Source organism: Embiotoca jacksoni, unplaced genomic scaffold (assembly GCF_022577435.1).
Source record: "Embiotoca jacksoni isolate LCO1_2020_lvr unplaced genomic scaffold, fEmbJac1.0.p SCAF_16, whole genome shotgun sequence".
NCBI lineage: Eukaryota > Metazoa > Chordata > Actinopteri > Embiotocidae > Embiotoca > Embiotoca jacksoni.
Genome location: NW_027185296.1, coordinates 5,664,444 through 5,691,676, shown reverse-complemented (window position 1 = coordinate 5,691,676; position 27,233 = coordinate 5,664,444). Strand labels below are relative to the sequence as shown.

Genomic DNA, 27,233 nt, shown 5'->3' with positions numbered 1-27,233 from the left:
ATAGGATTTTGTTCCACAGACTGTCAGTGTGTGTGTGTATATATCTCATGTCATTAACATGGAGGGCTTTAGGACCGTGAGGCCAGCGGCTGCATTCCTGTGTATTTAAATAGGAAAGTCATGATGATGGTGATGAGAGCCACAACACACCTTTCCACGTCAGAAAAGAGGAAGACGCAGAGCAGCAGCCCAGCTCTGCCTTCACTCGTAACCGTGTGACTGGATTGTGTTGGAGCCTCTCAGTGTGTGTGTGTGTGTGTGTGTGCGTGTGCGTGTGTGTGTGTGTTCCCGTGTCCATGCCCGCCGTGTAAACCTGCTCTGGCCGCGGTCCTCCGCCGTTTCTGCGCTGTGGGATGAGTTTTATCACCAGCCTCAGGCGCACCGTGAAGAAAGATGACGGCAAAAAGTGAGTAGAGGTGAAATGCATCCAGGAAATCACTGCATGTCCCGGGCCCTGCCCGTACTTGTTTGTTTTCATAGTTTTTGGCCCACGGTGGGGGTTTAAATCTTGCTTTGAGGTAGTCATCACACTGAGACTGTCGCAGAGCTCAGCACGTCCACGGCCCTCTGTACACCACACACACACACACACACACACACACACACACACACACACACACACACTGAGAGGTTGCTTCCTGTGTGCCTGTGAAGCTGCCAGGTTTCCTCTTTTCAGTCAGAAACATGTTATAAATCCACAGGCATTTTTATTTTTTTATTTTTTTATTTATTTATTTTTTTTACCACTGTCAGTAAAGAGAAACTTGGTGTCATGGTCCTTTTAAGTGCTCTCGTTAAGTATTATGTGACGAGTGTGCAGCCTGTTGGACAACATTGCATTCACAATGCGGTCAATCAAGATTACAGTCAAGAAGCATTGTACTGACGGGATCTTTTTCGTAACAGGAAGTGATATTAGCATAATGAGTGGACGTTAGTATCCCAACACACATTCAACTCAAGTATTGTACACTTACTAAAGTACACTTTTGGGTACTCAGATTACTTGTATATGTCCTTATTCATCTACTCCTCTACATTTCAGAGAGAAATACTGCACATTTACCTTTATTTTCTCTGACAGATATAATCACTTGTTGCTTTACATATTTAACGTATAAACTATTTGAGTAACATATTGTCTCAATGGTTTTCAACATTTTTTGGCTCCTTATATAGAAGCAGTATCTGGATGGGGTAACATAACAGTCACAGAGGAGATTCTACTACTTTTTTTTTTGTTGTTCATGCTCCATCTGCTGATACCACGTAGTTTATTTTTGCTTAAGTAGGCTTTACAATGCAATGCAGGGCTTTTACCATCAAAGGAGCAGTGTGCAGGATTTAATGGCAGTGTAATGTGATGTCATGGTAATTTTACTGTGAGCCAATGAAATAAATTGATTGTTTTCAGTCTTTTGTCTTGCGTGTGTTCGTTCTTTGGACACCTCGTCAACTCCACAATGAGTCTAAGACCAGCATGTTTAAACAGTTTCATCCTCCTGTTAATTTTACGTGACGTAAAACCTTCTTATTACCGTCTTAATTATTGCGTAAATCTTTTTCTGTGCTAGTAATGATTTGATTTTAAACAGTCGATGGGAGACTCTTGCTCACCAGACTCAGATCACCAGACTTCCAGTGTGCTAGCTAATGTTCTCTTCTCACCATCGTGAGATTCTTTGTTACCTTCTCTCCAAGATGTCCTTTGACCTCTTTCACAGGGATGCCACACAGGCACAGGACGTCACTGACAGTCCGGACTCCCCAAGCCGGTACGTTCACATTGTGCACATGCATTTTATTTGTACAGTCAGAAACAATAAGGAAAGAACAAACCCTCTCACAGTGCCAGTAACACACAACATAATTATAGACATGAGCCTTCCCTACTTCAACTTAAAAAAGAAAGAAAACCCAAAAACTTTTACGAACAATTTTGTTTTTTAAAAAACACCCATACAGACAAACTCATACAGACATGCTCAGACTGATGTATATTTCTTTTCTTAGGTTGTCAGTCATAAACAGTCCAGATATGGATCCCATCATAACAGACTTCAAGTGAGTGTATTTCAACTGAAAACCAAGTATTCAAATACTTTTTGTGAAGCTTGTGATTGTGTGGAATTCTATTATTTTTCCAAAAAGTGCTTTCATTTCAGACTGATTTCCCAAAACTGGCAGGTTAATATCCGCACAGATCGACAAGTCATTGTTGAGAAATAAGTAGCCTGGGAGTGTCCACATGTTTCTGTGTCTCTCCCGATCGTGTTCTTCTCACAATAGCTGCTCTTTCAGACTGTTTTCATCCCTTGAGATTCCCCTCCTTTCTCTAAAGAGCCTCGATTTTTGTTCCTCTGTTTCAGGTTACACCTACCGGGCGACAAAGAGTCAACACGTCTGTCAAATGGGTGAGACCTGGAATGTGAACTCGCACTGATCATACAGCAACACTCAGGTTTAGATTAAAGAGAAGTTCTGAAAAACATGCCAGTGTTTAGTCATAAACAAAAAGAAGAGGGAAGAGCTTTGCAGCTGTCATCAGGTACTTCATGTTTGAGACATGTTGAGGTAAAAGTCATCATAAGGTCATATCAATAATTCAGACAGAGAGAACCTGAGCATACCATCATCTCTAACTCTGTGAGTCGGGTTCGGACCGAGTGTGAACACAAACTTGTTGATTAGTATGAAGAAGGTTTATGGAGAGCCTGAGAAGGAGGATGACCACGTCTGATTAGATTTGAAGCCGGTAGTTAAAGGGAAAGAACGTGGCACCATTACGTATTTTTCCAACACTTTTCCAACGTTCAATACATACTTTGTTTTTTGTTGTTCTAAATCTTTCCTTTTCTTTATTTGCCTTGTCGCCATCCACAATTTATTTATTCATTCTTTATTGACACTGAGGCATCACGTTTTCGTGTTGTCTCTTGACCGTGACATTACAGGAACGCCTTGAGGGAATTTCACTGCATCTGGCACTCAAAGTTGAGCTGATTAGATTTTGGTGGCCAAAAGGTCACTGTGACCTCACAAAACAAGTGATGACATTTTATATCCAAAATGTTAAAGGTCAACTGCCCTGTGAAATCATCATCTTCTGCCAAACCCCTTTTTCTGTCTATAACTCAGGAACGGAAGAGGAGATTGTGACCGTATTTCATGTATGGTCAGATACGGAATTGGTGACACTAATCTTGGGTGCCCACCTTGAACCTGTGCTGACTATATAAATCTACTTTGCTGTCAGGCTCAGGATATGTGTGAAGCATCCCTGTTTTACAATTTGTAGCTCCTTTGCATTTCTAGGTGATCATTTTTTATAGATATTTTTTTTGCAGCTGTGAGTATTACTACTGGTTCCTTTTTGTACTGGGTTATGGTTCAATAATTCACATCAACAACACACTCAGCAATCGGGTGTATTTTTGTTTACATACTGACTTTTACTTCTGTACTGTTTTGTACATAGTAGCTGGAGATTTTTGAATATTATCAGATTAGTTGAAGTATCAAATACAATTTTCGCCAGTGGAAACCTGTGACCTACTGGTCTCATCGCAGCACACACAGGATGAGTTTTAGTTTTCTTCTTGGACTACACTCTATAAAGATGGATTTCCCTTCATGTCTCCTTGCTGACCCGAAGTGCTTTGCTCTTGTGTATTTTTTATGGGTGAATACAGGAGAGAAAAATGTGTGATGAGCACTTAAGACACGGTCACATGTGTGTGATCGTTATGCTTTCTTAAGCAGTGTTACTAATAGTGTATGTATGTGTGCTATAGAGCGTGGCTACTTCACAATTACTCTTTTACTCTTTACAGACAAGAATATTTAAGACTAAGATATGTGTTTTAGAACTATGATTAGTACTGACCTGAAATAAATGCGCTGATTTTCAACAAACTGCAGCACTGAGGAAGAGACGGATTCAAATTTTTCTATGAGAAATAGCAAAGACAGTTTTTGGAGATTTGCTACTTTTGTTTTCGTGCCTCTGAGGTGGTCGGAGGGTTTTCAGGTTGTCTGTCCTGCCTGTCCTCTCACTGTCATGAACATAATATTTTAAAGGAACTTCTTCAGCTCTGACATAAACAATTGATTTTTTTGTAGTCAAAGATCAAAGGTCACCGTGACCTCATAAAGCATGTTTGTGGACAAAACTAAAGTATTCATTCACTAATAATAACCAAATTTCACACAAATGTATAGTAGACATTTTATATTCAAATAGGTCAAAGGTTATCTTCACTGTGACATAATGTTCTACAAAAACACTTTTCTGTCCATTATTCAACGCCACAGCTCAGAATGAGAAGAGAAGATTGTGACCACATTTCACGTTTACTCAGATACTGATTGGTGACACTAATTTTGGGTGTCCACCTCCCGGCAAACATGTAACGTTTTGGAGACGTTCAGATGATGTCTGTATAACGCCGGTCGGTCCTGACCCGTCTGGTGGATGTCCAAGTCAGGTTCAACATCTCAACCAATGAGTAGGACCCTGTTTGGACATCCACCAAACGTCCAAGACGGGTTCGGTATCATTCTCCTTAGTGGACGTCATTTAAACGTCAGAAAAGACGTTAAGCTGATGTCTTTTGGAAACTGTGCTGACTGTATAGATTTTCTGTGCTGTCGGGGTGAAGATGTGTGTGAAGCTTCCACGTTTTCAAATTTGTAGCCTCTTTCCAGCAGCATCTGAATTAGAGGCATCGTCTACTGTCATGGCTTTAACTTTTTATTCTATCAGAATCAGATTTACTGGCCAAATTACTTTAAAAATCTCCCCTACATATATTATATGAGTGTGGACAGACATGGATGTAAACTGTAACTTGACTGGTTGGCGGAGGCAGACAATCATGAGATAACTCTAGTTTCTAAAGTGATAGTACACCTGAACATCTTTAGGTTTTGGACTGTTGGTTGGATAGATCAAGTTAAAGACATTTTTTTTAATTATTATATTCTGACCCTTTACAGACCAAACAAGCTGCAATTCAATAAAAACAAAAATTAAATGTTAGTGGCAGCAGTAACACAGTAACTAGTCTGAGGGGAATAAAAAACATTCTTATGAGAGGAGTAAAAGTTATTTAATCACTCTTGAAAGCCGCTCAGAAGAGGGATTTGTTTTTCCTTTTCAAACCACTTGCACTACAAGATTCAAATGGTGTGTGTCTTCTCAGTGTTGACACGTGCTTTATTATATTAGTTTATTTCATCCTGCCAGCCATTTCTCAAAGTGATGAGTCATCGTTGCATTTTTCTGACTTTGGATGATATATATTTTTTTACAGAAGACATTTTGACTTGTCGTAGCAGAACAAACACGGGTGTAATTCATACCAAGAACCATGGCTGCTTTCTATTTCTGTGTATCGGCAAGCCTTGTGAGGGAGCACTGAAACTATTCAAGCTAAATGAAGTGTAACCCCTTAACATCAATTCCCTGTGGTCTTCTTGCTGTATGTCATGTCATAATGTGTGCTAGGAGAAATTTGTCATGCACCACACATCTCTATATACTCCTGATAGTGAGTTTAGCTGCTGAAGTGAGATGTGGGTCGAGTCAGTCCTCTCAGCTGATTTGCTCTGATAGTGCACACACACACACACACACATCTAAAGATTGAGTGGTTAGAGTGATCAAACACCGTGCCTCCTGGCCCTCTGCCCTCACTTCATTCATATTTTCATATTAGCTCTTGTGCGTCAAACAGTTTGAGCTGCTGTGCTGCATCCATGTCCTCTATTTCTGGACTCTGTGCTGCAGCGCTCCGTCTCTGCCACTGCAGCAGACCTGACCGGCTCAGATACTCCCAACACACCAGCACACTCTTCCTCCACCTTTTCAAGCCTCAGCAGCAGAAATGGTTTTGTGTTTGCAGTGACAGAACGCCTCGTGATTGTAACATATTTCTTCTCTCAGCGCTCACTCTTACCTGTTTTTGGTAGTTTCATGTCTTGTATAAAAATGCTGAGGCTGTTGAGTTGTAGGTATTTTGGCTCCTCCCCTGATTTGGCATTAACCAATCGGGGCAGAGACTGCAGTGTGTAGCGTGCGGGTGATGATCGGAAGAGGTGGGACGCGGTTTGTGTGTGTGTGTGTGTGTGTGTGTGTGTGTGTGTGTGTGTGTGTGTGTGTGTGTGTGTGTGTGTGTGTGTGTGTGTGTGTGTGTGTCTTAGAGGCAGCACAGATAGACTGTGCATTCTTTTCTCATGTGTGATAGTCATCCCAATCTCATTAACGGCTGCTGTTGCTGCTGCGTAGTACCTCTTCCTATTCCTCCCTCCCTCCCTCACTCCCTCTTTCTCTCCCTCCATCCCTCCCTCCCTCCTTCTCTCTCTTCATTCATTCTGCCCCCTCTCTCTATCACCAGCCTTCCCTACACCATTACACTGCACTGCTGGAAAAGCCCAGGCTCACGCTCACTTCTGCAATTTTCTCTCTCTATCTCTTACTTCTGTCTTTTTCTGTGTCTCTCCTTCGCGCACACACACACACACACACACACACACACACACACACACACACACACACACACACACACACACACACACACACACACACACACACACACACACCACTCTGCCAGATGAAAATGTCAGGAGAGGAAGAGACTGTGTCAAACGGGTAAGAGACTTGCTGCGTGTTGGGGATGACGTGTTTGTCTTTCAGCCGGCCTCTGTGAGATGCTCTGTAAGTGCGTGTGTGTGTGTGTGTGTGTGTGTGTGTGTGTGTGTGTGTGTGTGTGTGTGTGTGTGTGTGTGTGTGTGTGTGTGTCATTTTCTGCTTCCATTATCATGTGAAGGGAAGTGTCTGTCTCTGTTTGTGTGTGTGTGTGTGTGTGTGTGTGTGTGTGTGTGTGTGTGTGTGTGTGTTGTGTGTGTTGTAGCCGTGACACTCAGGCATGTTGACAAACTCACTGGGTTTATCGTCGGAGCTGCTCGACTGTTTTATGTCACAGTTTGAAGCAACGAATCCTCTGAACATCTTTTACCAGCTGTAGTGAGTGTGTGGAAAGCTCTGTGAACTGAAGTCGATAAACTAATGCTTCGTCACTCCCAGAGGGTTGTGCCTGTGAGTGTGTGTGCGTGTTATTTGTCTACTAGCCCGCATGAGCATATGCAGTGGCGCGTATATGACCAGTTGTTGTGTGCTAAGGGGTTTTGTGTGTGTGTGTGTGTGTGTGTGTCTCTGTGTGCGTTTGCCTAATAAGGATCATCATTGTGCATGTTGATCTCCGGAGAAATCAACCCAGAATTTCAGGCTTGCTGACTTGAAACTCAATTAAATGATTGGAACAATGCGTGGTATGCACATCCTGAACCTAGTGGGCTCTCCTCATTCAGGTTATTATGGCTTTTCTTTTTCTCACACAATAGTCACTTATTCCCTCCATTTAAAACAGAGTCCTGTACTGCGTGATCATTTTTGTTTCACTTGCTTTTCAGTATCTTCAGGCCTCGGATTGTGTTTCAAGTCTTGTCTTCCAGTCAGTCAGCACCAGTTGAGGTGGTTTCCTGCTATAAGGAAATGATAACTGATCGTCTATCCTTATTAACCCTGACAGTGACTTCTTAGCTTGCCGATCAGATTTCTAACTTGATCCAAACAACTTAAACAAGAATCATTTTGATTTTTTTAATCTCACCCGTTATCTACAGTTATATGCACATGTATCTGCTGATTAAAGGATCTTATGTTTGTCAGATAAGGGAACACACTTACTGAAATACCATGGTACCTTAATGAGTCTTGATATTCATTATTTATTGAATTATTCTCTTAGTTTGAATCTAACAGGTGATTAGACTCTGACAAGTGTGACGTCTTTTCAAGAGGACTGAATAACGTGAAATGAATAAGCGTGGGGTCAAGACTTGGTTGTGGGGTAATAATTCAGTTTTAGTTACCATCACCACCATCACTGTTTTTTATTTGCATCACAAAGCTGATTTTCCCACAAAACCTCACATTGAAAACAAGTTATTTTGTGTTTGTACGTTTGCTGTTTGTTCACTTTGGTGCCTGATAAAATCTGGAGGACGTGCGTGTGTCGTACACAGTGACAGCAGCAGTTGTCTCGGGAGCTCAGCTTGCTGCTGGTCATACGGCGAACACAACAGTCACCCGCATGTCATTAGCTGGGGCTGCACCACTGTGTGTGTGTGTGTGTGTGTGTGTGTGTGTGTGTGTGTGTGTGTGTGTGTGTGTGTGTGTGTGTGTGTGTGTGCGCTCTATCGTGGTGGTGGTGGTGTGTGTGTGTGTGTGTGTGTGTGTGTGTGTGTGTGTGTGTGTGTGTGTGTGTTGTGTGAGATGAGCTTAAAGTTCCTCTGTGTTTGTAATGGACAGGAATGTAAAGTCGATTACTCACTGTTATATACATTAGTCGTAGTTTGCCCAGTTTTTGCTCTTCTATTCTTCTACATCTGTTCTCCTGTTTGCTGCTGACATCCTGCAGTTTGTAATCCCCACAGACTGATTGAGTGTGTTTCCAGCTGTTAAATGTAAATGATGAGCAGTTGTTGTGCTCATGTGATCGATACAGAGGCCTCGGAGCTCAAAGCGCAACATCAAAACAACAAAAACAACATTAATACTGTCATTACACAGTTTGATATAAATATGTAAATCTAAGAAAAAGTATTGTTTTGCATAACCAACAAGTCATAATCCAAATGAAAGAAATGAATCATCTTAATGTTGATGATCCCGTCAGCCATTAGTATTTTCGATTTACCATGAACTTTTCCATTTATCTGCTCATTATGCTGAGTGTTGATTTGTTTTTCACACATGCTGTGAACTGTTCGCACACTGAGGAGAGAAGCAGCTCTCATTCAAACAGATCCTATTAAAACTACAGAGTGAAATCAGAGTGGGGCGAACCATTGTAGTGAAGGAACAGTGAATGATTCCTCAGTCATGACCTGTGTGCCTTTTTTTCCACACTGTACACTCCAGCCATTAAGAGCATCTGTTCTGTAATAGAAAAAGATTCTGTTAAAAACGGGTCCCAGAGCTTGTGTTGTATAGGTGGTTGTGAGAGAGCTGTAATTTATGCTGATTCCTTCTGTAATTTGGGGTGTAATGCAACAGAAACAACATTAACAGCAGAGTGCTCTCCTCGAGCCAATTTCATCGTGTGGTTCGCTCTGCCCGTGTCCCTGTTTCTCTTCTGAAGAAGTAGATGAGTCAAAAGGATTTCATAAAGGAAAAATATGAAAGTAAACAGAGACAATATTAAGATTTGGAGGATGATGGCAGAACAGTTTGAGGTCACGTGGGTCTGTTTTGCATTTAATAAGTTTGATATGCTCTGATCAGAACTGCTCCATTAACCAGGAATTGATCTAATCCTTTAACTGTTGTCTTGGTAACTGTGGTGGATGATAATTTGTTTTCATCCCCTTTTTCATTTAGATTTTGTGTGTGTTTTTGTTCTGCAGTTGCTCGCGGTCAGACCTCTCGCTGGCTCTGGACGACTGCATGGCAGCCTTGGATCTGTTCCTCAGAAATGAATTTGAGGAGGCGCAGGCCCGACTCAGATGCAGGTAAGAGCAGAAGCTGCCGCGCAAGCTAATCCAGCTGCTGTTGTCTGCCGGCTTTATGGACAAATAATCAATCAAGCTGAGGCTAGAGAGGCCTGCAGGTCATCAGATGTTTTCCTTGTATGTTTTTTTGACTTCCTGGATGAGTTGTTGGAATTTTGGAAGATCTGCCACTTCTAGGAAGGTTCACTGTTGTTCCATCAACTCCTCCATCATTTGCAGTTCATGTTTCTCACTGTGTATCTGTGATGTCCCAGAGCCGTCGTAAATACCTTTCGAACTTTTTCCAGACAGTATTTCAATCACATTCTTCCTCATCTCTTCTGGAATTACTTTTGATTTTTGCACAATGTGATTGATACCTTTTTGCCAACTTCTGAAAACGATTTATTTAAGTGATGATTAGATTGAACAACTCTGGTGGTAATCATGCCTGTGTGTGTCTGTCCAACGACAACCAGTTATCAGTGCAGTTTGGTAGTTTTTTGGATTCGGTAACAAATACGTTTTCACACGGGCCCAGTTGTCATTGGATAAACTTTTTTTTTTTTTTGCTTACTCGAGTTGCCTTTGGTTTGTGTTTAATATTGTTTAAAAAAGTAACACCGTTTAGCAAGAGATACACACAAAAATAGCAAAAATCCATCAGGGTTTAAATTCTTTTTCACAAAGTCAGATTGTAAGAAAGGGATGGATTATATAATGTCATCAACATGTCTGATGTTTTGTCAGGTGATACATAAAATGTTTTGCAGTTGAATGTTTCCACATGAAAGGCTGCCCTCCCAAAAGGAAGAAAATCAGTTTATATGCTCAATATAAATGTCATAGAATTAGGGAAGTTTAATTTATCAGTCATGAGCTTCTTGGTCATTGTTGCTTTAATGTGATGCCAATTGAAAAGTCCATATTAATTAATTGATTTTACACATCGAAATGAGTTTATTTGTGGTGGGGAACAGCAGCTGTAAAGTGTCTTTAGTAACTTCTTCTCGCTCTCTAAAGCTTTGAAAAATAACCCTGAAGATTTCCTCTACATCTTTTGAACTAAAAGTGTGGGATCCCACATCAGAGCTGGCTGACGTCTTACATGATTGGTGTGGTGAGAATCCCCTCCCCTCCAGTCCTGTACTCCCAACACTGTCCTCAGGTTACTCCATTGTTCGCTGCTTATTCTGTGCTTCATTATAAGAATGCCTATCAGATGGTTGCTGCTATCCGTCCCCCTTTGTCTCCTCTCTCTGGGGCTGCGGGCCACTCCTTAGCCCTAGTTTCTTCCTTTCAGTGCTGACTTACAAAAAGAGACACAAGACCAGCTTCCTCTCAGCCTGCACTTTGTATTTTTGTACCAAAACTGGAGTGGTAGATAGTTAGTTAGTGTCAGAAACATAAAATGCTTCATTATTTGAACTGGGATTTGTGAACTGTTCCAACCCAGAGGACAGTCAGTCTAAATCTATGTGGAGCTGCTCCCACCAGGGGTTTAGTCAGCCTAGTGGGTGTCCTGATTTCTGTATTGATCCTCTTCACACAGCTCTCCTCTTTTCCCAGTCGCTGACGTGGACCTAGTTGCAAATATGTTCATGTTCTGTTTGTTGATGTTTTGAGCACAGATGGTTTGCTTCGCCACATTAATCAGGACATTATGAATGACAGAAATCAATGTAGTTTGAAATAAGACAAAGTGCTTGTGATCTGGCCAGATATTTTGTTCTTTACTCTGACTCAGTTTAATTACTGTACAAAGGAATTGTTAAGCATTTCCTGCTTCCTTCCTTCTAGTATGTCACAAGTTTAACAAAAGTATTCAGCAAGAATAATGTTGCATTCAAATAAGGTGCTGCTTTGCACTTGAATGCAAAACTCCAATCCAACTGAGGAAGATCTTTTTTTGTTTGGTTTGTGCAAAATCACTTACAACCTTATTCAGAGTTTGCTCTTCAGGCTGATGGCCTGGGGTGTCTGACCTCTAATATGTAATATTATGTAAACTGTGAAGACATCTGCATTGTGAGAGAGAGACACTGAAAGACTCATCTCTAGGAGATGAAGAGCCCGAAGGATGTGAAACACCAGCAGAAGCTTTTCTTGTCCGTCTTCTGCTTTAATCCAGGTGCTCTCCAAATGTCTTCTTGTTCAGTCTGTGTCTCTTTCCTCCATCTGTTAGCTGTGCTCTGACACAGTCTGGTGGGACTAGCACACACATACACACACACACACACACACACACACACACACACACACACACACACACACACACACACACACACACGTTTGTACAGCTATCTTTGTAAGGACATTCATATTGACTATGTGCTTAACCCTTACCGTAACCCTAAACAAAACCTAATAATAACTCTAACCCTAAAACCAAATCTAAACCTTTAAACAGCCCTTTGAATGGGTGTGTGAAAGTGAGGGATGGGGAAAAGGTCCTCATTTTGTTAAAATGTCCTGACTCCAGGTCTAAAACAAAAACTGGTCTTCTCAAATATAATTTGACACACACACACACACACACACACACACACACACACACACACACACACACACACACACACACACACACACACACACACACACACACACACACACACACACAGCATGCATTGGGAGGAAGACAGGGTTGAACATGACATAAGAGTGGCCTAAATACTCAAATTCACATAGTGACATGTTTAATGAATGTGAGAAGGATCTAAGACATACAGCATGTCATCTTCTCACCAGGTCTGACTCTGGGACAAGGAATCAAACATCAGTTTAATAGTCAGTTTAATAGTTAATAGTCATGTGGCAAACTGTCCAGATGCTGCAAATTATGAATTGGATCAGATTCATTTTTGATGACTGTTAGATCGTGTTGGCCATTTCTGGCAAGGTTGTTTAGTTATCTACCAGCAGAGTTCTCCCTGAGCAAAATACTGATTCACTGTACTGCAACCTGCTGCCCTCACTAGGCATGTAGGTGCACAGCTACGCAGCGAGCTGAAAACTTGCAGTAAAAGCTGAAGACAGCAGACTGAGCAGTGTAGTGTGTGACGATGACTGCAATTAAAAACGCAAAACCTTGTTTAAACTGACAGGTGGAGGTCCGAGTGGAAGAAAAGAGGGAAATTTAGGGCAGAATCATAGGTTAGGTTAGGTTAGGTTAGGTTAGGTTAGGTAGTTACTTTATTAATCCCCAAGGGGAAATTTTTTTAAATATGCCGAGGTCTCAGTTTTCTGAGGTGTATGCAATGAGCCTAACTAACCGTACAAGCAGCAGGTAGAGAGGAAAGGTAGAGTCCTTAAGGGGACGGGTAAAAAGATTCAAATACAGAACAGTTATCTTGACAGTCACTGATTTACCAATTATAATAATGTATTAGCAACACATTAACTCCAGACAGCTAATATAGTGGGTTTGGTTAATAGTATATGAAACAACAGTCACAAAGAGGCAGTAAGAAAAATTGTCCCCCCATATAATGCTTCAGTAAGGACATGTCTGGACACAGATCTGACAAAATGTTGGAAGTTACACTGTCTGTGAAGCTGATGTAAAATTATACCACTTGTGGTTGTTAATACAGAGAAGTTAAAATATGTTGCTGATCTCTGAAAGTCTTTAAAAGCTGTGTTGGAGTTTAAACCACTTTCTTCAGCTGCTGTAGTTCACTGCAGCCTTACGGGACGCCCTCATGCTTACATACTTCTGACCACAGGTTCTGTGGACCGAATATCACCACCACTTACTCATATCATGTTATATAACCATATCTCTCTTTAAATTGCTACTCTGCTGTAGGGTTTATATGTTTGAGGGGATTCTAGGTTTCCTTTCTTTAGATTTTTTCGAGGAGCTGCTGCAGGCTCTTCTATATCATTGCAGGAACGTGCTTGCTTAGTAACCAGTCACATGTTTTTCGGTGTGTTTTTCGAAAATCCCGGTGGTATCCAACAGCAGGCTTAGTTACATTTGCCAGCCCTCTGTTCAAACATGCCAAGCAGAGTCCTAACTCTATTCTCCCATCATGTCGTCCTGCCCTGTCCCTCACAGCTGTAGCAGTGAGTGGGTGCAGGAAGTGTATGCTGATGTATAATGTACGATCCACTAACTAACATGACTCGGTGTTCTGTCGATGGCTGTGGCTTTTTTTCAGGGTTGTGGCACATCAAAGATTTCTTAGAAATGTAGTGATGCTCTCGCATCTCGGCATTGCTAAACTTCCTGAATTTTACTGACACGTGCAAAACTGAATAGGTGGGTTGCCTGTGCATATGGTTTTCGAGAAATTACAAAGCAGCTCCTCCCTTGTATCAGAAAGATCTAAGATGATGCTGACTGAAGTTCTGCTGTGAGATATTTGAAATTCCCAGCCACTCTCTGCACAGCTCCAAAAAAAAATTATTTACCTCACAGCTCCATCTTAAAAGGTGCCTCAGCTTGAGTTTGAGTAGCTGTCTTACATAATTGAATGTGACGCAATGGAAATGTAAGGCAGGCAAATCTCTCTACTTCTCAGTCTGCACCTCTGCCTTCTCTGACCGCCTGCTGCTGCTTCCTGCTTTTTACTGAGTCACTTCTTGTGTAATCACTGAGGTAGAAATTAAAATAAACTTCTTTAGGTGAACAGCTGAAGCTTTTCAAACTCTGATTTATTACTGCAACTTTTATTTGACAGATTAAAAGTTACATAAATGACAACACAGTAATCTCTGTTTGCCTATTTATTTTCTTTGGCTAAAACATGTATTAATGAAAATTAATTTTAGCAGGAAAACAAATTGGTGGTTTGTCTTTTCGTTCAGTTTCCATAGGTTGGAAAATTGCATTATGCAAATCTAGTTTGTGACAGAAAGTTGACTCTGTTTTGAGCTCAGAGTAACATCACAAAGGCTGGTCACATGAGTCTGTGTGTGATGAGTAGCAGTGAAATGTCAGTCATGCAGACTGACAGCATTCCTCTTCCACACACTTCTGACTTGAGGTTACCACACTTATTCGACCGTGTCTTTGTATATCTTTGCATGTGTGTTTGTGTGTGTAATACATGCACAGTATCGTACATAGATAAATACAGAATACATAAAGCTAATTAAACCATAAACTGTGACTCTAGTCGGACAGAATATTTTGCCAAAGCCCGGTATTGTAGCTCTTCTGTTTAAGTTCATTTGTTTTGAGTGATTAGTTCTAATAATGGTTTAAAACAGGATCAACGTGTTTTTTTTCCGACTCGTTCAACAGGTGTATCTGCTGAAAAAAATATATGACAAAGACACTTTTATTCTTCTTTATTGCTTTAAACCCACAAGGTTTAACTCTTGTTAAACAGAGGGTGAGATGTGACACTCCAACAGCCACCGATATAAATAGACATTGTTGTTTTTTTATGTAGTGTTGTAGTTTGAGTCTCCTCAATCACACCTGTCTGTTGTTAGCAGTAATTGATTGTTCTGTGCCCATGTTGTTCCTCTCTCTCTAGGATTAAGTGACTACTATATAAATCTTTAATGTCCTTAAACAAAAAGCTCCCTCTTCATAATTTCTGTCTGAAAGCAGCACTTTATTTATCTGAAACAAAATGATGAATAACATTTATCACATCTTATTTCCTTTTCAAGGCCAAAAGAATAAACATTATGTGTCGTCCTTTCTTTTTTTCAGAGCCAAAGACAGCATGTACCACGCTCTCACTTACGCCACCATTCTAGAAATGCAGGCCATGATGACCTTTGACCCCCATCACATTCAGGTTGCAGGGAACACCATGAAGGAGGCGCAGGCTATCTGTCAGCGGTGAGTCTTTCCCACAGCACCGGAGTGAAATAATGCTTTAGTGACCAGCTCATAAACAACGACAGAGGTTGGGTTTTTTTTGTTGAGTGAGCGGCAGAAGTTTTGTCTCCTAAAAGTTAAATTTTAGATAATTATATATTCTTTTAAGTTGCAGAAGGTGATCAAAGTGAGTCTGATAAGCACTCATACTGCTGATTCAGCCATTGAGACTCACAGCACATGATGCTGTGTGTAATGAACACTGGATCCAGTTTGTAACATCGCACCAAAACCAAAGAGCATACTAAGATCATCCCGACTCAGCGTCCTGAAGAATGTCACGACTACTTGTCAAAGTTTGTCCTGAAGCCTGAATCCATCATGACTCAGAGCTGCACCAACAATACATCTCATTACCACCTCTGTTAAACACACACTCTTATTGAGACAAACCCTGATCTGAGGTCAGAGCTGCAGTTTTCCTTTTTAACATTGTGATAGGCAATTTAATGCACAGTCAGCACCTTTTCTTGCTGTAACTTGCAGCAGCTCAGTATCCTGTCTTTACTGGAACGAAGCTGAGCGTCTGATTTGCACTGAAACAAGATAAGAGAGGACATCCAGGGCAGTGCGGTGCTGCTGAAAAACAGTCCAGAAGATTTTTATTGATCTGTGATCATTTTCATCCGATGAAGAATCTGTGTTTTGTCTTTTCTCCATCAGGCACCGCAAGAAGTCAAGCTTCTCCAAAAGCTTCACAGAAGGTCAGTAAAGTCCTATTGACAAGATGACTGAAACATGTTGCCATAATTCAAAATAACACAGTGTCAGGGGTTTCCATGTGTGAGTACTTGAGTGTATGAGAGCTGGTGTGAAGTGTGCTAGTTTGAAACTTTACTCTTATTGTGTGTATGTATATTTTTACTTCAGAGGAACTTCATGCAGAAGTTTGTTATGCTGAGTGTCTCCTTCAGAGGGCAGCACTCACCTTCCTTCAGGTGAGTAGGGAGGCTTAGCCAGACAGGCTCTGGTCATATCTGGCATGACAATGCAGTCTTTTAGCAGTGCGTTCTCATATGTTTCCTGGGTCACAGTGACGGACTACCTACTCAGCTGACGTCCCAAGCTACCAGCTGCACAGAGAGTGGGAGGGATTTATTTGGAAAGTGAAAACTGAGCTGGTGGCTAGAGAGCAGCTGCTTAGTGAATGAAAGCACAGACTGTCTCCCTGAAGCTTGTTTCATCCAAGCCTCCCCTGGTTTACTTTTTATTTATAAGTGTACCTCGTCTGTAAGCCTCACAAGGTTTTGGTTAAGAATAACAATCTCTACCGCTCTGACATTTACATGTACTCTCATAATGAATCTTAAAAATGAGTTTGAAACATATTTGGTGTATTTTGGGCACAAAATTAAAGAAGGCAAACAACTGGAGCCTCCTAATTCACTCATTTAATTTTCCTCATCAGTTTCCTAGTTGGTGTCTGGCAAGACATTTATTTATTGCGTCCACGTCATTGTAATAATGTGAAACTATTTACCCACAATAAAGTACTTCTTAAATGCAGTATATCAGATTGGGGGTCTGAAGGCTTTCAGGCTGATCTATTTCATGACATTATAACGTCTATTTACTCAGCTATTTATAAAGAGAAATGGAAATAAAAGGAATATTTTTTTAAATTTCTTTAAGAGCATTTCAAATTTTGTATGACAGCGTACATTCATTTGGTAGAATAATTGACAGTAATAACTTACAGATGTTAAACAAGTCATAAGTAGGCTAATTGACAGAGCATTAAAATAAGGCTTGAGTGAGCAACTGCTTGTTGCTTTGACTCCTCTCTCTTCACGCGTCTGTACATGTTTGTGTGTTTATATACGTGACGTAAGTGTCTACTTGCTCAGACTGTGCAAGTGAGATCCGATGACAACTGGTTTCTTACTTCAACCTGTCCGCTGATGATCAGGTCACAAAACACGCATGTCACCGCCAAATGTGAGCAGGGCCATAGCTTGTCACTGAATCTGCCACCAGTGATAATTTTCTGTTTGTTTAAACTCATTCGCTGCCTCTCACTCCTGCTCAGGATGAAAACATGATCAGTTTCATCAAAGGGGGAATCAAAGTGAGGAACAGCTTCCAGACATACAAGTGAGAATCTCCAGAGTATCTTTAGTCAACCTTGTATCGTTCCCTTTTTTAATACATGTGTCCTTTTACCTCATTACTTTGTCACACCTTTAAATTTTTCCTGTCATCTGCTTCCTTTATCTTCACCTCACAGAGAGCTTCACACTATCCTCCAGTCCTCTGGATACACTCAAGGTGCCAACCATGAACATTTTGAGGGTGGTGTTAAACTGGGAGTAGGAGCCTTCAATCTAGTGAGTACGAGACTCAGTGTAATAATTCATGGGCTTGTAATATGTATTGAGCCTGATCCAAAGTTTTATAAAAAGACCAAAAACTAAAGTAAAAGATGAACATAAAGTAAGAGTTGATATCATTTCACATGCAGACAGCTGGTGTGTCTGGAGCTTAGTACTCTTCATGTAATGATGACTGCACAGTTTAAAGAAATTCAAGACCATTTCCTTGGAAACCACCAGTGTTTTAATGACGAAGAGAGTTCTAGTAATCACGCAGCTCGCATTTCATTTCAACTGCATGTCTACTTTCTGCAGATGATTTCCATGTTGCCGACGCGGACGCTCAAGCTGCTGGAGTTTGTCGGTTTCTCCGGTAATAAGGTGAGTCCTCCTGCGAAGTAAGAGCCTGTTGAGTCTTACAGAAGGATGGAACGGCTGTAGTTAGATATATTTAGATAAGGGATGGATCCTTCTGCTCTGTGTGAAGTGCTGCTTCCTTGAATAAACTGTAAATTGTGTGGATAAATTATGAACTGATGTGTGATTGCATCAACTCTATTGATTAACGGGTAAACTTGCCTGTGACACCTGGTGAAACATGAAACAAACTATTTGAACTGCACAATTTGATGGATCAATGAATTAAAAGTTTCTCTGACTAATAGCTGTCCATATTAACACTAATTATTATTTACTGTGGTAATTTGTTTGTTCATGTAGGAATTCGGTCTCCAACAGCTTCAGGAGGGCTCTGTGGACACCACATTCAGGTCCTTCCTGTGTAACATGCTACTGCTCTGTTATCACACATTCATGAGCTTCATACTAGGTGAGCAATGATACACACACACACACACACATGTAGCTGCAAACAACCACAAAGACAAACAAGGGTTTTAGCCCGCTTTGTTCTGACTGTTTCTCGCAGGCACTGGAGAAGGAGACGTTGAGGATGCCGAGAAACTGCTGGAGCCGTACCTCAAAAAATATCCGAAGGTTTGCCAAAATAAAAGTCGGTTCTCTTGTTAAAGTCCTGCATGATGAGAAGTTTCATTTCCCCTCAAACATACTGTGTTTTGTCTTTCTCCAGGGATCCATCTTTTTGTTTTTTGCTGGTCGAATAGAAGAGATCAAGGGTAACCTGGATGGTGTAAGTAATTTCTTCATGGGACCCTTTATCTAGTGAAGCAAACCAACTCATAAACATGACCCATAAAACATGACTGCTGCTCAACACAGATCAGCATTCGACCTGAATATCTATAAGAAAAAAAGAGATTGTTAATGTTTGCTCGTGTGTGTTTCTGCCAGGCTATCAAGCGCTTTGAGGAGTGCTGCGAGGCTCAGCAGCAGTGGAAGCAGTTCCACCACATGTGCTACTGGGAGCTGATGTGGTGCTTCACCTACAAGAGGCACTGGAAGATGGCCTACTTCTACGCTGACCTGCTCAGCAAGGAGAACTCTTGGTCCAAGGTGGGCCACAGTGTTGGGTTTTGAATATGCAATGGTAGTACGAGTAATAGCTGAAAATTTAAAGTTCGTCAAAAATACAAAAATTTGTTACATAGAGATTATCTGTTGTACTGTACCCTGTACAATTACTGATGAAAGAAAAGTTTAGTTGGAAAGTTGTTGAGTGACTAGCAGTCAAATTTGGTAAAATATCAAACCTTCTTTAACAGACTTTTAAGATTTATCATTGTCACAGTTTTTATAAGCAGAAATAATGTTGATCTTTTCTCAGCTTACATGAGAAACATCCTTTACAGAAAAAAACCCCGTGAATTTCACGTGGAAAATCTCGTGATCACTTGTGACCACATACACGTGATCGTGCATGTGAAACATTTATTTTTCCCATTGGAAACGAGTTTATAGAGGTCCATATTTTCAACACATTTTCCCCATGTTATAATAAGTTGCAACATGTGGTAAACATGCATCATACATGTGATCACGTTTCCCATGTGGAAAACTATTTTTCTTTCTGCATGGGATATCAAAATTGCTCCCTTGTAGTTACGTTTTTCTCTCTTCATCTTATTTAAAAAAAAAGAAAGACGAGATTGCAGTTGTAACCACACTTTTCCATCCCTTAGGCTACCTATGCGTATATGAAAGCAGCCTACCTCAGCATGCTGACTCAGGATGAGTGCCTAACCTTTGGGGAGACTGCGCTAACTCTGTTCAGGTATGAACTTGTCTGAAATTACTCACAGCAGCGTCAGTGAAGCAGATGATTCACAATAACGGCTTATCTATGATATAATAGCTGATGTTGTCTTCACTGGTTCGGCCAAACGAGATGAACCCATTTATCCTCATGGTTCAGGCTATTCAGACAGACAGTTGTGACTGATGTTGTCTTTCAGTAAAAGACTGTCTTTGGTAAGGGATATGAATTAGTAATAAGAGATTCCTATATTTAGGACTATTAGAGACAGAATATATCCAGGATTTATTGGCTCAAAGTTGTCCAATTGTTTGCTAATGGTAAACACTATAAACACAGAGCTCCAGCGAGTGAACATCTGATTGGACCTGTGGCATTTTTAAACTGTCTGGGAGATATGTAACTACTAGAAACTGTGTGTGTCACATATTTTCTACATATTTATGTTTGTGCTGCATTACATTTCAGGCAGATCCCGGGACTGAAGCAGAAAATAGCAGGAAAGTCTTTACCTACGGAGAAGTTTGCTATCAGGAAAGCCCGACGCTACTTTGCAGAAAATCCTATTCCTCTTCCTGCTCCTCCGCTGGTCAGTACTTGATGAGGCTGTCTGCCATGACTTGCTTTAGCATTATGTGTAGCATGACTGTATTTTACACAGTTTAAGGCGCTGTGTTATATTGTTGAAATAGGGTGTTCAAATCATATGATATAGTGTAGTTTTTTTCACAGTTTTTGCCCTGTACTATTCTCTGTAGTCCTCCACATTAACTCTATTCAGCAGCGCTCTGAAAAGTGAAGGCACAAACGAGATGGACCCACTAATCCTCATGGTTCAGGCTATTTAGACAGTTGTAATACTCTAACCCGCTGTCATCAAAGTCAGTAGATACACACAGTGAGAGGAGGTAACCCTCTGCTCACAGAACCAGGGTGACTCGGCATAACATTTGCTCTGTTTCACAGAAATATTCCCCTTTAAGGCCCCAATATGTAACTTCTTTACCTTGAAATACCGGCTGCAAAATCTCTGCAAGATCTCCTGTGAAAAGTGCACTCTTGACCAGAAACAGTTTGTTAAACTTTTTATCATTGCAAACAGCCAGCTGCAGATAACGGGATAATCCTGGTCTTCTTGTGGTCTCGTGCAGTGTTCCAGCCAGTGATGTCATACACAGTAGCTCCATTCATAGCTCCACTTTGTCAGCAGCCAGTCAGCAGCCTGTTTTTTTCCGGGTAGGATATGGGTCCCCTGTTTCCATTTGGCTACATCAATCCAGACATACAGTGCATTCGGAAAGTATTCACAGCGCTTCACTTTTTCCTTCAAAGGCCTTAGTCAGGGAGGTGACCAAGAACCCGATGGTCACTCTGACAGAGCTCCAACGTTGCTCTGTGAAGAGAGGAGAACCTTGCAGAAGGACAACCATCTCTGCAGCACTCCACCAAGCAGGCCTGTATGGTAGAGTGGCCAGACGGAAGACACTCCTCAGTAAAAGGCACATGACAGCCCACCTGGAGTTTACCAAAAGGCACCTGAAGGACTGTCAGACCATGAGAAACTAAATTCTCTGGTCTGATGAAACAAAGATTGAACTCTTTGGCCTGAATGCCAAGCGTCATGTTTGGAGGAAACCAGGCACCGCTCATCACCTGGCCAATACCATCTCTACAGTGAAGCATTGTGGTGGCAGCATCATGCTGTGGGGATGTTTTTCAGCTGCAGGAACTGGGAGACTAGTCAGGATGGAGGGAAAGATGAATGCAGCGATGTACAGAGACATCCTTGATGAAAACCTTCTCCATAGCGCTCTGGACCTCAGACCGGGGCGAAGGTTCATCTTCCAACAGGACAACGACCCGAAGCACACAGCCAAGATAACAAAGGAGTGGCTTCGGGACAACTCTGTGAATGTCTTTGAGAGGCCCAGGCAGAGCCCAGACTTGAACCCGATTGAACATCTCTGGACAGATCTGAAAATGGCTGTGCACCGACGCTCCCCATCCAACCTGATGGAGCTTGAGAGGTCCTGCAAAGAAGAATTGGAGAAACTGCCCAAGAATAGGTGTGCCAAGCTTATAGCATCATACTCAAAAAGACTTGAGGCTGTAATTTCTGCCCAAGGTGCTTCAACAAAGTATTGAGCAAAGGCTGTGAATACTTTTGTACATGTTATATTTTCATTCTTTATTTTTAATAGATTTGCAAAAATTTTAAACAAATTATTTTCACTTTGTCATTATGGGATATTGCGTGTAGAATTTTGAGGAAAAAATGAATTTAATCCATTTTGAAATAAGGCTGTAATATAACAAAATGTGTAAAAAGTGAAGCGCTGTGAATACTTTCCGGATGCACTGTATGCGACCTGGCTGTGATCGTACCACAGGTGGCCAGCAAAAGTACAGGTGGAAACATACTCAGGAAGCATTCAGCTGTGATCTGTTCAGGCCACATTCGAAGGTAGCCTAGCAACATGTGTCCACATTCATTTAGCAGTGGAAACCCAATGCCACCTGAGGACACATTGTAACACCACCTACTCAGCTGATGTCTTCTGAATATTATTAAAAATAAATACAGCTCCACATCCCTGTATTGGTATCTGACCCGGTGCACCGCTGTGTTACAGTCATGTTACAGCAGGTTCGTTAATTTGGGGATTTATTTTTTCTCCATTCAGTCTTTCGCCTGATCCGATCTCTGCCTGTTCTTCTTTTATTTTATTTAACCTCCTGTGTGATTCTGCTGAGTGCAGCTGAACCGTAGCTGACTGATAGCAGGAGAAATTTACTGCAAACTAACGTTGTGAAGCAGTAGTTAGTTAATATCGTGTAATTTCCGACACACATCATCCATAGCAGTGGGAGAGAGGCAGCGGAGACGCGCTGTGTATCAATAATACATGAATAATGAATTCATCTAAAGAGCCAAACATCTCGCTGTGAATTAGATTTACAAACTCCAGTGTTTAGACATTTACAAACATGAAACACGTCATAGCCCTATATTTGTAACAGACAGCGCATTAAATAGCATACCTGTATCTTATACTCCTCTTCTCATGTATCTGTTTGTCTTGTAGTTTATTTTCTGTAACACATCGAACCCACAGCTGTTAGAGGCCCCGCCCCCCTTTGATCCACTGCAGTGGAGACGACATGGAACAATGAATTAATCTGACCTGAATCATTGGGGTTCTGATGTTCAGGTTCCTGTTCTTCTGGTTATTTACTTGAACATTTTTGTGACGTAGCCTAAGTGTTCATTTGCATAAACAGCAGTGGAAGTGAGATCTGAGCTCAGGTGGTCTCCCAGGACCATGTTGATGCAAGGTGGAAACACCCTGCCTAAAGATGGCCACTTTTGATCTGATAAAAAACCAGGCCAGATGTCTGGATTGAAATAGCCAAATGGAAACAGTCTCGCTTGAGATCCGTACACGTTTGCGCTCCTATCTTTACCTTATTTGGTCTCAGGTCATGGGGCCTTTTGGTCTCCTCGTGGTAGATACAAGCATCTGACTTTTGTCCCCATAAGCCTGTAGCTCCCCTCAGTGGGTAAAGCCAATGTGAAATAAATCTAGTAAACGTAGCTCTATGAGCAGAGGGGCAGTTCTCTAACCATGTCACTCTGCCACTGACGTGTTGGCATTGTGGATGTCAAGTTAAATTAACATGGGCATTTACACAGCCTACATTTGCAGGGCTTGGTGGATCTATATTAATGGGATTAACCAGTACAGCTTCACATTAGTTTGCAGAGCTTGAACTGTAGTTATACGAATAACCTGAGTTCCTTTTAGTGACCCAAGGTTTGCTGCAGAGAGAAACTTTCCATGTTCACCTGTATCTATACAAAATTATTGGTTGTTGGCTGTGCATGACTTGTGTGTATGTTTGTTTATTGTCTAGGAGATGATGTACATCTGGAACGGCTACACAGTCATTGGCAAGCACAAAGACCTAACCGAGGGCATGCTGAAAACACTGGATGAGGCGCAGGCCAAACTCGACAGCTTTCCAAGTATGTAAAACCATTAACCGCATTCACAAAGATCAGTATGATGGACGCAAATTATAATTTTATTTTCCTTTGTAATGAGTGCTATACAGATTCTTGATTAAATCTAAGCAGATTAGAGAGTGATATTATTGTGTAGATATTGAGGATGTTTTGCCAGAATTACCTGTCTTGACATCCGTTTGCTCCCAAATGTTTGTCAGGGACTGAGTTCTCCATAGATGATCAGTGTCTGCTGAGCCTCTTGAAGGGACTGTGTCTAAAACACCTGGGACACCAAGAGGAGGCTGAACACTACTTTACCCTCATCCTCTGCAAGTAAGCCTCTCTCAGTAACATACAGAGACATGTACAGTACTCTGCATACATCCAGTAGTTGCTTGCATCTGCCTAATTCACTTTTCTTTACATTCTGGTGAAAACAATCAGCTTGATTTTGACAGATGAACAGCTCAAGAGTTAAAAGGAATCATACTGACTTGACAACCCCCGCCCTGTTTTGTCGTTGTCTGCAGTGAAACTCAGATCAAATATGATCACTATCTGGTTCCTAATGCCCTGCTGGAGCATGGTCTGCTGTGTCTGGAGCAAGGCAGGAAAGACGAAGCTATCAAACTCCTAGAAACAGCAAAGTGAGTCTTTCAACCAGCAAAACATTCTAATCATAAGAAGCTTTTGAAATCAGGGATTTTACAATTACTGCAATTTAAAGGAATGCTTACTATGGATTATACACATAATGTTTAGCTATAAGACAACAGTTTTAACGTTATTTAAAAAAAAAAATTAAATATCAATTTCAATCATTTGTATTCAATTCAATCCATTTTACATTGAATTTCAGACTAAAATGCAAACTTTAAGGTTTACTCGACTTGTGACAGTTGTGACAGTAAATGACTCTTCTTCCTCTGTTTCAGGCAAAATTACAAAAACTACTCAATGGAATCACGGACACACTTCCGTATACAGGCTGCTTTGCACAAGGCCAAGGGCACCGGGGAGAATGGCATCCATGTGCCCTCCAGCCCGTAACAGACAGAGGAGGGCACTCTTGGGCAGAGACAGCTTTCTGTTTCTGCAGGTGCACAATGCAACACTCAGACCAGGCCGCCTATTAGGGCTGGTGATTTGTTTTTGTTTTTTCATCAAGAGGGTAGGGGGACAGGGAGGCCTGCTTTTCTTCTCCGTGCCAACCCGACTGCAGCTCTGTGTGGCCCTGATTGACTTCGGTAGATTTGCTGCCCTCTTCTATATTATAATGACCTTCACTTCCTCGTGTAGAGACTAATTGAGAAATGTGCCTATATTTATGATACATTGCTTCTAGCAGGCTTGTTTGTTTAGCACTGTGGCCACCCATAAGGGGCGCACTAGAGTAAAATAAGAGATAAGACATTATTAACATAACAAGGTCAGATACGTGTGGTACATACTGCGGATTATCTCCACTACTGTACAGGATAAAAATGTGCCCAGTGCTGGGTACTGAGCATATTTATGGAGCCAGACTACCAAACAGCCTTCATGCACTGTAAATGACTGACCCTAACTTCACCCAGCTAGCAGCACCACTTGACCCTCACATTTTATGAGTAATATAATTCAGAGAATATGGCCAACATGACACCTAATTAATGCAGAAATAATTTGACATCAGGTCTATATCCTATCATGCAAGTCACCTCTTAATCCATGAGGACTACAAGATGATTTTGTAATGTTTCATTGATCAAAACCAATGTGACCAAATTAGTTATCACTTCTGAATGTCGCCTTTTTACACTTCATAATTGTCGGCTCATTGTGTTTGTCAGAGTGAGTGAACATTTTATTGTCTATTTTACATTCTCTTCCTTTCCTTGAAACATATTGAAAGACACAAATGTATTCTTGTGGAATACTCTTACAGTCTCCTTCCTGAGAAATGGTTAAATCTAAAATCCTGCTGTATTTACAGTTACATTTTTGTGCCTTTTGCACAGAGTTTGGTAAATCAGCCAAACATGCAAACTCTCCAGAGTAAAAAAAAAAAAAAAAAAAAAAAAAAAAAAAAAATGCGGTGAGAGTTGTTCTTTACATTTATATACTGTAAATGGCACCTTTTACAAAAATTGTCCCGTTTTAAGAGGACAGATGAATGTCTTTTAGAAAGGCAGACTCCCTCCTTTTCTCCTCCTGGTTTATGGGATAGGTTCCAGCAGTACTTGAGCTTGAACAAACAGGCCATTCACGGCGAGCAGCGAAGGGCTGCGTGCTTGTCTGCCTGCTGCATCTTTAGTAGGTGAAGAAGCTCTAAACCACCGCAACCTCCACATTCTCCGTGCTTTGTGAACATCCTCTGCTGCTCCCGGATGCTTTCCATCGAACCACCTTTTAAAGGACTTGAACACTGTAACCACACCCTGTATCAAATAATAATATGTATATGAACAAATAGGGGTCACCTCTAACACAGTTGGTGGTTAGCTTATTGGAAGGGCTGTGTACCTGCAACACAGTGTCCAAAACCTAGAAACACAGATGGTATCTCAAGTGTTGGAATTAGAGCACTGCTGATTTATTCATGATTAGAGTGAGGTTTGGGATTCAAGATGATGACTAGGAGTCAGTTTCAATTTGCTTTTAATGGTAGAGGAAATGTATTCTTATTGTTCTAACAGCAGTTGCTCTCCAGAATATTCCAATAACAAATCACACTTTACTTTTCAATAATTAATTAAGCTTATTTCTCTCTCCATCTGATTTTACACATATAGCCAAAAGAAATTGTAACCAAATTTAGTGGCATTGTATTTTTACAATCTGCATATTTTATCGGGCATGGCTACCACTGAGAATAATGACATTCCTGTATGTAATGAATGTTTCTCTTGTAATTTAAAATGAAATGATGATAAGCAACTGAACATCCCATTTTGTCGTCTTTTTATTTATTTATTTTAACACAACAAACAGGTACAAAATACAATGTGTTATTTACAGAACAAAGGGGCGCTGCTTGCGTGCAGATATTTGCACTGTTGTTCTCATAGGTGTCATCTAGTCCATCAGACACAAGATAGTGATCTTGTTGATATTCAAAGCAATGGCAGCAAGGGACAAGAAGACCAGGGGCACTAATACACACAACATAATTAATGGACTATAGACAGAGATTATTTAAATTGACCAGCAATAAAACCATAGAAAAATATGCGATCGAGTAATACCTCGAGGCGTGTGCTGGGAACAGCAAAAATGCCATGACATTGCTATTACAAAGACTCATTTATCGATTTTAGCTCTGTATTTGTTTTTTTAGCGAAGGGCGATGTGAGCACAAAT

At 41.1% G+C, this 27,233-nt stretch overlaps 1 protein-coding gene across 2 annotated transcripts; it reads left to right on the top strand.

Moving 5' to 3' along the window:
• The first annotated feature begins 165 nt into the window (after positions 1 to 165).
• On the top strand, positions 166 to 26,815 carry ttc39a (tetratricopeptide repeat domain 39A). 2 transcript variants are annotated; one of them, XM_069150442.1, is made up of 21 exons: positions 166 to 406; positions 1,725 to 1,775; positions 2,014 to 2,064; positions 2,370 to 2,414; positions 9,472 to 9,576; positions 15,227 to 15,358; positions 16,061 to 16,101; positions 16,268 to 16,335; positions 17,427 to 17,491; positions 17,625 to 17,724; positions 18,025 to 18,090; positions 18,430 to 18,538; positions 18,638 to 18,705; positions 18,800 to 18,859; positions 19,021 to 19,182; positions 19,809 to 19,900; positions 20,351 to 20,471; positions 23,798 to 23,909; positions 24,110 to 24,224; positions 24,422 to 24,538; positions 24,827 to 26,815. In XM_069150442.1, exons 1-21 carry the CDS (start codon positions 354 to 356, stop codon positions 24,939 to 24,941), a joined length of 1,848 nt encoding a protein of 615 aa, XP_069006543.1. In that variant the 5' UTR covers positions 166 to 353; the 3' UTR covers positions 24,942 to 26,815. The 2 variants fall into 2 exon arrangements, with proteins under 2 accessions (XP_069006543.1, XP_069006544.1); XM_069150443.1 differs by lacking the exons at positions 166 to 406; positions 1,725 to 1,775; positions 2,014 to 2,064; positions 2,370 to 2,414 and adding an exon at positions 6,311 to 6,652.
• Positions 26,816 to 27,233: the final 418 nt, after the last annotated feature.